Source organism: Salvia miltiorrhiza, chromosome 1 (assembly GCF_028751815.1).
Source record: "Salvia miltiorrhiza cultivar Shanhuang (shh) chromosome 1, IMPLAD_Smil_shh, whole genome shotgun sequence".
In the NCBI taxonomy this organism is placed as follows: Eukaryota; Viridiplantae; Streptophyta; class Magnoliopsida; order Lamiales; family Lamiaceae; genus Salvia; species Salvia miltiorrhiza.
The window spans coordinates 75983678-75994875 of NC_080387.1; the positions used below are offsets into that span (position 1 = coordinate 75983678).

The 11198-nt window shown below is 34.3% G+C and overlaps 1 protein-coding gene across 1 annotated transcript; it reads right to left on the bottom strand.

Annotated features, from left to right (window-relative positions):
• Window positions 1–5259: 5259 nt before the first annotated feature.
• LOC131006302 (uncharacterized) lies at window positions 5260–7077 on the bottom strand. The gene has a single exon (XM_057933495.1). The coding sequence runs from the start codon at window positions 6940–6942 to the stop codon at window positions 5473–5475; it is 1470 nt and encodes a 489-aa protein (XP_057789478.1). The 5' UTR covers window positions 6943–7077; the 3' UTR covers window positions 5260–5472.
• Between the last annotated feature and the right edge of the window lie 4121 nt (window positions 7078–11198).

Genomic DNA, 11198 nt, shown 5'->3' on the forward strand with positions numbered 1-11198 from the left:
TACTGCTTTCAACCCTAAAGCTGATTTATTTGGGGATTTCAGTGTATGTTCTTCGTTTTATTATATATGTGAATGACTTGTATTTTTTTATGGAAATATGTGTGATTTAGAAGAGACTCGCTTCATGAATATTTGAAGTTAAGATAAGAACATGTTTTATATGAATCCTAAACTTGTAATATATGTTAGTATATAAAAAAATTTGATCTCGGTGAGTACCCTTTGAATGATAGAACAACTGGTTTTCTATTCAAACTAGTTCATTACCAAAAAAGTATTTACAGATATTAGCATAAAAAAATACAAAACTTGAATTTAGGATTTATCTTTACTTCTGTTTAGTAAAGTCCTATTCTTTAGGTATTTTTTCGGAGTTTTCTTTAGGATTTTTTGTGAAGCGGCCTTTTCTTTAGATTAGTTGAACTATTTTGTTGTTTTCAGTTATGCTTTTCTTTGCAAGGCTATTTAACACGACACCCACTTTGTTTATTTTCAATCAAACAAGTACATTCGCCCGTGCGATGCACGGCGAGAATAATTTTGTATCAAAATTAAACGATGTAGTGTGTGTATCGGTTAAGCGATTAGGGGTTAATGTCTAAAACCGAAGGTCTTAGGTTCGAGCCCCCTGTGGCACGGCCTTTAAATTTCTTTATTTAATCATGTTAATTTATCAAAAATAAATAAATTAAATGATGTATCAAATAAATAAAAAATAAATATTAAATATAGTTAGAATATAAGTAAATGTAAATTATTTTTTCTTAAAAAATAAAATAATCTACATCAATTACTCAGTAAAGATCCTTAATTGTATTTTATAATTTTGAAAAGTATTGTTTTTAATTTTCCATCTATTTGATGGAAAACTTTATTTTCTTCCCTAAAATTATAGAATAAAAACATTGTTCAAATTAAAAGAAACGAAGAAATAATAAAAAAAAGAATTTTCACATCACAATATATATTTTTAAAACATGAGCTAATCATGCATAAAATTATTTTTTCTAAGTTAGCTCATTACATATGTCATCTTATTAGAAAAGCTTCAATTGATAATTAAGTAGGAAAATAAATTATATTATTAGAATTTATTAGAATACTAATAAAAGAGTTGAATAATTATTTGATACCAAATCAAAGATCTTGCATTTATCTTTAATTTAAGATATATGTAGAATATTTTTTATAAATAAAATTTGATTTTTTTTTAAAAAATCAGCAAAATATGAAAAAGAGAATATGAGAGAGAGAGTATAGAAAATTGAAGAATGCCTATGATGAAAAAGAGGACAGAGGAGAAAGAAAATATATGGGATTTGTTGAGTTTTATATTCTTTAATTACAAATTTGCCACAAACTGTGTTTTCATATAATAAATAGATTTGAATATGTATATACCACTATTCTATATATCCTCAATAATTATTACTTTAATTTGACCTGTGTTAAAATATGACGACAAGAATAAGTAGGAAAAAAAAAGGCCTTACCATATCCCTGCTTCTCTTCAAAAGCTATACTTGCAAGTTGCAATCTAACCAGCTCAAGGGTGAGTTGCACCTGCTCATTCCACTTGCGTCTCAACTCTACGACTTCTCTCTTGCTAATAACAATTTATGTGGATCAATTCCAACCTCCCTCTGCAGTAACACGAACCTCCGTCTTCTTGATTTGTCTAGCAATAGATTAAGTAGCAGCATACCCCTTTGTTTACTTGAAAACATTTCAGAGTTAGATCTAAGCCAAAACAACATCAGCGGTAGCATTCCAGATAATTTTCCTATGGATTGTAACCTTGGATATTTGGATCTCAGCAAGAAGGGAAAATCCCAAAGTCTATCGAAAGATGCGAGGGGTTGCAGTTCATGATTGTTGGGAACAACAACATCAACGACATTTTCCCATGCATGCTATCATCTACGTTGCGTGGTCTTGTTTTGCGCTCCAACAGATTCCATGGAGAGGTGAGATGTCATGACAAGAGCTGGCTAGAGCTTCATATATCTTCAAATAATTTCAGTGGATCTCTGGAATCAATAAACTTCTCTAGCTGGAGTTCAATGGTGTCAAGTCGTTATGGTAGACAATTCAACTACGAAAGTTACCGCAAATTGTGGAGCACTGTCGTAACATTAATAATTAAAGGGGTAACCCATCAGATTGATAAGATTTGGCCGGACTTTGGCACCATTGATTTCTCTTGCAATAATTTCGGAGGAGAGATACCAAATGGAATTGGTGATTTTGGCTCACTTCATCTTCTCAACCTCTCCCATAATACCCTCAAGGGAAGCATCCCAAACACATTTGATCAGTTGAGTAGTATTTTACAATGAATATGTATGTTGTTGAGAATCGACCCTCGTCGTCGTTGTTGAAGGCTTCCTTCTCCGGGGCAGCAAAGCAGCGGCAACACAGCGGCGGAACAGCAGCAGGGACGGCGGCGGCAGGGGCAGCAGCAGCGGCGGCTGTCCTCCGGCAACAACGCAGCAGCAACAGCGGCGCAGCAACGAGGTAGCAGCAGCCTCGACAACCTGCAAGGAAAAACACACAAAGAGAGGAACAAGGGGCGTCGATCTTCTCGGCTCAGGTACAGCTCTCTTCCTCTCGATCACGCACACACTAAGCCACGAAGAATCACAAAGGGGACGTTGCTCTCGCCGGCACCACAATCGGCCAACAAGCCTTACACCTTCACCGGTAGCACCTCCACACAAAGGAAGAACACTAAGCAATTTTCGCCTCCTATACAGCCACAGACCAAGGGCTCTTTAAATAGCCTACCAAAGAAGGATCTAGAGAAGGAAGGTGAAGAGGTTCATGGGGGAGAAGAAGCGCAGGGGTCACAGCCCCAAAAGGGCACTAATTTTCGACTGGAAGGGGGAAATGGGAGGGCTGCCAAAATAAGGAGGATAGGGCATGGGCTTGTTGGGCCAAAATTGGGCCAACTAACAACATCTCCACCTTTGGCCCAATCACGGTATTGTGTGCATCAAAGAGGAAGCTGTACCATAATCATCATCGCCGAGCCCCCTGTTAAATCACAAAGAAATAACAGGGAAACACAAGACCACAAAGGTCAACGGGTAAACTAACCAAGTCAATTCCTGCAAAACACAAACAAGAGAAAGACAGCCACCAAGCACGAAGCACACTAACACAAAGTTAGTCTAGCACAAAGAGCCACAAAGAGCTAGCACAGATCACAAAGTACACATGATCACGAAGATAACATGCGACACAAACGGTCATCACAAAGTAAAACTCACAAAGCCACATAGACACAAAGCTACTAATCAATCACAAAGACACTAAGCCACAAAGACTCACATAGTCATTAAGGCACTAACCACCGAAGTCTCACAAAGCCACAAAGCCTAAACAATCACAAAGAACAACACTAAGGCATTAAGAAAGAGCTCCACCTTAGAACACATCACTATTGGTTTCATTACCAATTACATTAGCATGCTCTACATCTTGTTTTTTCTTAGGGTGAGGACAATCCTTAATATAGTGACCAGTTTCACCACAGTTATAGCACTTCCTAGGCTTATATCTATGATTAGACTTATCATTAAATCTCTTTTCACCCCTAACATGCATGACTTTGTCCGGTTCTTGAACACAAATATTAGAATTTAAATCTAATTCCTTATTCTTTAAAGCACTCACAACAATGTCAAGCGTCACATTATCTCTACCATACTTAATAGCAGATTTAACATCACTGTAAGAGTCAGTAATAGCATTTAAAAGAGCATACGGAGCATACTCATCAATATGTTTATCACCCGTCAGTTTTATATCTTGAACTAACTTAGTGAATTCATCAACATTTTCATCAATTTTCTTATTCAAATCAAGTTTGAAACGGAAAAACCTTTCAATCAAAAATATCTTAGACGGCAACGAGGTTCCAGTGTACAACTCCTCTAACTTAGACCATAGTTCTTTAGCAGAAGTCATTCTCCCTACTTTTCTAAGAACACACTCAGACAAGTTGAGAACAATAGCAGACAAGGCAAGACGATTCAATTGAGTTTTCTTTTTCTCATCAACATCTTCATCATACGAATCATCAATTACTTGATAAACATTTTGTTGAATTAAAATACATTCCATTTTCTGCTGCCAAAAACCGAAGTCCGTTTTACCATTAAAAGGAGCTAAACCATAATTTGCCAAAGAAGACATCGCAACACGAAGCAAATAATCACAAAGACTCACAAAGATTGACAACCACAGAGTTTATAGCGGAAGTAAAAATAAGAGACCAAAAACACTATTCACGAAATCACTATTCACGTGAATAGTGACAGCGAGAAAAAAAAAATAAAACAGAAAACAGAATTCGACACACGAATCCTAGATATCTACTAGCAGATAAGCACCAAGCCTAAACTGCACCAGATGGCAGCAACTAGAAATTGAAAAACAAGAGAGGTTTAAGCCGCTTTACCAGAGCGGGATCCTAAGGTCAGGACCCCGACTTACCAATGCGACGACGAGGTCAACCGTGGCTCTGATACCACTGTTGAGAATCGACCCTCGTCGTCGTTGTTGAAGGCTTCCTTCTCCGGGGCAGCAAAGCAGCGGCAACACAGCGGCGGAACAGCAGCAGGGACGGCGGCGGCAGGGGCAGCAGCAGCGGCGGCTGTCCTCCGGCAACAACGCAGCAGCAACAGCGGCGCAGCAACGAGGTAGCAGCAGCCTCGACAACCTGCAAGGAAAAACACACAAAGAGAGGAACAAGGGGCGTCGATCTTCTCGGCTCAGGTACAGCTCTCTTCCTCTCGATCACGCACACACTAAGCCACGAAGAATCACAAAGGGGACGTTGCTCTCGCCGGCACCACAATCGGCCAACAAGCCTTACACCTTCACCGGTAGCACCTCCACACAAAGGAAGAACACTAAGCAATTTTCGTCTCCTATACAGCCACAGACCAAGGGCTCTTTAAATAGCCTACCAAAGAAGGATCTAGAGAAGGAAGGTGAAGAGGTTCATGGGGGAGAAGAAGCGCAGGGGTCACAGCCCCAAAAGGGCACTAATTTTCGACTGGAAGGGGGAAATGGGAGGGCTGCCAAAATAAGGAGGATAGGGCATGGGCTTGTTGGGCCAAAATTGGGCCAACTAACAACATATGTAAACTTCATCAATGTCATTGGATGATTGCACGGAACAACACAAAAGAAACAACGATAAAGTGAAACCATACCTCTCAACAAAATGCATTACAACAACACCAAAAAGATTCATAAATCAAATTGATATTTTGATAAATCATACTCCAAAAAGAACTTCTTGGTTGAGACTAAAAATGAACAACGGAGATTCCAAAAGTAAGAGGAAAAGAGATATTGATATAAACTAGACACAAATGTATGAAATACCAAAAGCTTATTACTATCTAACATTCCTTTAATAATAGACGCGACTGCGACTGCACATTGAGTCTTATACTCTTATCCTCTTCCTTCTCCTTCTGTAGAATCCATCCATTGATTTTGAATGTGGTATCCTCTACTACTCCTACTCCTACTCCTTACTTGGTTTTGAATCTCGTAGTCGTAATCTCCTCTCCTACTCCTTCTCCTACTCCTTGATTGGTTTTGAATCTCGTAGTTGTAATCTCCTCTCCTACTCCTTGATTGGTTTTGAATCTCGTAGTCGTAATCTCCTCTCCTCCTCCTCCTACTCCTTGATTGGTTTTGAATCTCGTATTCGTAATCTCCTCTCCTACTCCTTGATTGGTTTTGAATCTCGTAGTCATAATCTCGTCTCCTACTCCTACTCCTTATTTGGTTTTGAATCTCAAACTCGTACATGAAATCTGATCTGAACATCCTGCCCACCTTGTACAACCTCCTCTTGTCCTCTAGATCCTCCCTCTCCTCCTCCTCCTTACTGTAGGATCCATCCATTGGTTTTGAATCTGGTAGTGAAAATCTGCTCTCTTCGTAAGAAAATATCATCATGGAATATACATAATCATATATATCCAGATCCTCCAACTTCTTGGTTTCCAAATCATAAACTACTAGTTGCTCCATCCCCTCAGAATTTTTTTTCTTTAAAAACAAAAATCGACCTTGGTGCAACATCAGCGGCCTCTCAACATCACATAGATCAACACAAACCCAAGGAATCCACGAGCTCTCTTTCAATACCAGAAGCCGAAAAGTGGTAACAACTCCAAAACTCTGTGATGCCCTCTCATAGCGGATAACACCCACCATGTCATCATGAACCTTGACAAGAATGTCACAGTCCAATAAATGCTCGTTGTCCTTGTGTATTGGTGGTAAACTGATGTTGGTGGAAAAGCATTCACGAGTAAAATCAAATGATAAAACACTATAGTGAAATAGTGTATCATCCCTATGATTTAATTTTATCCAATAACAAGATCCATTAACATAACACTCAGAAGAAGACGAGATGCCATCTAAATCAAAATCAGCAGCTACTTTAATCTGCTTCCAGGAATCCGTTTTGAGTGAAAACACCTCAACTTTCATCTCTGTTTTCCCTCCTCCTCTACAATAACGACACGGGTTCTTCATCTTCACTGTACAATAATGATACAAGTAATCGAAGACTCTCACAACTTTGTAGTCATCTGATTTATGATCATACCCAAACCCACTGCACTCGAAATTAATAATCGCATCTGAATAATGTCGCATCTGAGGGGGATCAAGGAGTTTCATCGCCCTAGTTGTTGGATTGCAAATAATAATTTTGCCCCTAAAATTGTCAAAGTATAACAATCCACCACAACTACTGCCACGAACACAACTTGTTTTGGAGAAGGGGAGAAGGAGATTTTGATAGTCTTCACACACAGACCGGCCTTGCGGAGAAAGTAAAGATAAAGAATGCCCATCACCGCCATCGGCATGATACGTGCGTTTCAGAAGAAGTCGATCCATACCTCGTGAAGAAGGTTGGAGGCTCGATTTGAGAAGGGTTAGATCGATGAAAATTTGGGAGGAGACGATTGTGGAATTTTGAAAAAGGATTAATTTGACAAGGGTTACAACTTAGAAGAGATGGACATGGAATTTATATTTGCTCTTTTACCACGATGCGGCCCGTCAAAATATCAAATTAGGCCCACAATGAAGTAATGGTAGGTTGAGGCCTGCTTATATATAGAAGGCTTGAATATTTGGTAACTCGCCTCCAAATATGTCTAATCGCTGTCCCCAACATGGTAATGGTATTCAAGTTATTTTGGGACGGCCAGCTCCCCTCTTCACTATTTAATTGTATGCATATTAAATACGGGGATTTCAATGTATGTTCTTGGTTTGATATGCATATTAAATAGTATTTTATAATTAGTTGAATTTTATAATTTTTATAAAAAATAAACTAAAAAAATTAAAAGATAAAAAGAAAATAATATAGTAATTTATAAATAAACCTTCAATTTTATAATAACTTCAAAATTACCACTCAAATTGAAATCTTGTCTTTTTAGGGTTTTTTTTTTCCTTTTTTCTTCCTCTATATTTTCTTTTCTTGCGTGAAAAATTATTCAATATTTTGTCACTCAAAATATTTAATATGCATATCAAATTTAATATCACAATAAGAGCTTTAATTCGATATATTTTATGTAAATAGTTAATTTGAAATATAAAAGTTATACTCCATCCGTCCACGAAATAAAGGCCTACTTGCCTTTTTGGGATGTCCACAAAAACAAGGCCTACCTATTTTTGGTAAGTTTTTATTCATATTTTAATTGGTGGGTCCCAATAATCAATACACTTTTTCTCCACTCAACTAATAAATAATACACTTTGTGGGTCCCTTTCTCCACTCAATCAATAAACAATACATTTTGTGGGACCCTTTCTCCACTCAACTAATAAAAATACACTTTTTCTTAAAACCCGTGTTTTGGCATGTAGGCCTTTATTTCGTGGACAGAGGGAGTATTTATTTAAGATTAAAATTTTAAAAAATTATATCTTCTCTCCCATTTTTTTAGGCCCATACCTTTGGTCATTTTGCAAATATAGGACACAAAATTTCGGACTTGCAATTGTAGGACAAATTGATTTTTCAGGCTCAATTTGTCCTACTTATGTCGAATTTTTTAGAATTTGTCCTATAATTGAAAGCCCGAAAAAAATTGTCATATATTTGCAAACCAACCAAAATTAAGGGCCTAAAAAAACTTTGGGGTCATAATTTTTTGTTAGAGAGACAAGACAAAATCGAAAAGATATAAAATTAGAATGATATATAATGAAAATAAAAAATCATTGTTGAGCTATTTTGTAAAATAATTATTGCTTATAAGAAAATGAGAAAATAAGTTGGGATATAAATAACTTATTTTTGTACTCTAGATAATGATAATAATAATAATAATAATAATAATAATAATAATAATAATAATAATAATAATAATAATAATAATAATATAAAATTCATACAAAAACGTACTAAAAATTTAATAAATGTAAATCATATTAGAAATTCTATTTTTAAGGTGTATATATATATATATATATATATATATATATATAATTATTTATCTACAAATTTATATTTTAAGCTAAAGAGTTCTAAAATGAAAAAAATATAAGTTTAATCTTTGTAACCGCATTATATTGTTATAATAAAAAATATAAATATACAAATAATACTATATAGTAAAAATATAAAAAACAAATTTTAAAATGTTATGATTCTTGATCATGACAAATTTTAAATTTAATCTTTGCGAGGTTGTATTTGTTAATTTTATCAAAATACAAATTTTAAAATTAAACTATATATTCATTAAATATATATATATATATATATACAGTGTATATTTCAGTAGAAATTTTGTATAAATTATTTTGATATAATGTGTATATATTATATCATCTTTAATTTTGTCATGTATGAACGAAATTAAAATTCAGGGCAAATTTCGGAATGAGCTAAAGTTTATGTATTTATATTGCAACTTTATATAGTTGAAAAAAATAGCGAAATTCACTAATAGTTTGTGGATTTACAGTCAATTAACGCCTTAAAAAAATATATTATGAAATGCAAATCAGTAAAAAGTAATTAAAAGTTCCAAAAACCCTTTCAAAAACTAATAGAAAATTTGAAAGAAAAATATCTAGATATTTTGGTAGAAATTTTTTAAATAGATAATAATAATCGTTAGTTAAAAAGGTTTTGTCAAGATCTTGGTTATTCATTTTATATCCTCCAATTATAAGATGGTTTTATCTTCATTTAATGCTATTATGTTTATTAGAAACACGTCCACTACCGCTTGGAAATAGTCCTGAGGATGTACACCGAAATACTGACCGTGGGAATTCCACTCGTGTGTCCAAAACTCTCTGCATGCACGATGATAATTTGGCCCATCGTATTTTAAATTCGGCCAATACCGGTACATCAGCCGGACGAGCGCAGCGGACAAATGGTCACGCTGATCAAAATAAGGTTAAAGATTAATAAACCTAATCAAAACAAAAAAGCTAAAGACCAATAAGCTAAAGACTACGGTACTGGATCAAATGGTTCGTCAAGTCGAAATGGGATTCTATGATCCAAAGGGTGTAACCACCCACCGTGGATGAACTCACGGCCAGACCGAGGACATATGCTATTGCAAAGAACATACTCAGCATCCATGGCTAGTGACTGACGACAAAACTACGACCAAATTTGACTATTTCAAGAAACCAAGAAATAACATATATCACTATACAACCAACTAATCCCATGCAAGAACCAAAAACGAAAGTGAAAAAAAAAAATGACATTTTAACGAACGAAAATGAATTGAAAAGAAATGACATTTAAAAAAAAGAAAGAAATGACATTTAAAAAAAATAAGAAAGAAATGACAATAAAACAAATTAAACGTACCCGGATTAAGGAGGTTGAAGAGATGCTGAAGTGACGATGAATACTAATTATCAGTCCTATCCCTCTTTATAGAGGATTTAAGAGATCAAAATTACCATTCGTACTTAGAGTTTACCGTTAAACAAAATCGGTGAAATAGGTTTGAAGAGATAAAAATTACGATTCGTAAGATTTTCCTTACTTACATTATACCGTTAAACATAGTCGGTGAATTTTTTTAGCTAAAACTCGCTGAATCTCAAGAGTTTGCTTACTAATCTCAAGAGTTTCCTTACTTACAGTTTACCGTTAAACATGAAACACATTCGGTGAATTTTTTTAGCTAAAACTCGCTGAATCTCGGTGTTTTTAAGGGTTTCTCATATTAACTTAAAAAAAAATTATATATATATATATTAAAAAAAAATGGCTTTCTTTTCTTCTTTTTTTGAAACGTTTTTTTAATTTGGCTTTCAATCAAATAAATTCATTAAAAATAAATAACTTATTTTGAAAAGCATTATCGATTTTTGATAATATCGAAATATCAATTTTATTGATTCAACACAAACTCGAATCTTTGAGCGAACTTCCTAGCTATGACCTTAGTTTGTTATGTGGATCTATTACTTTGGGCATAGTTGTATAAAAATTTTGTAATAACTTTGAGAAACAAATTCCGTATTGATTAAATTTCAGTTTTCAATTTTGACATAGGAGAGAGATAGACCTATTTTTATATAGTGTGAACTCGATAATCTAAAATTTACCAATGTAACCTATATAATAAAATAAAATTTTAGAAAGGAAATTGATTTCTTTTAAATAGATTTGTGAAATCCATAACATTTTTGTTATGGATTTACCTACTCTCCCAGCCCAACAGCTCAACCAATCTGATTATACTACTTCGCATTATTTTGAACTATTAATCCATATAACAGAATTAATACCAAAGTCGGATTTTAGATACCAACCTTGAGGTATAGGTAAATGACTGAAATTAAACAAAGCACAGTCTTATAATATGGCAAAAGTTTATTAATTTAGTTAGATTCATTAGGATAAATTAATTTGTTCAAATATGATTATACCCGTCTTGTTAAATTATAGGTAAACTAGTTAGTAGGAGTCACGAGCTAGTCTGCGAATTAAACAACAATTAGTATAACATATAATTTATTATTGTTGTACTCATAATAATAATAATAATAATAATAATAATAATAATAATAATAATAATAATAATAATAATAATAATAATAATAATAATAATAATAATAATAATAATAATAATAATAATAATAAT

Excerpts from the sequence above, each read along its gene's own strand:
- LOC131006302 (XM_057933495.1), bottom strand. The coding sequence starts at position 6,942 with ATGGATCGACTTCTTCTGAAACGCACGTATCATGCCGATGGCGGTGAT.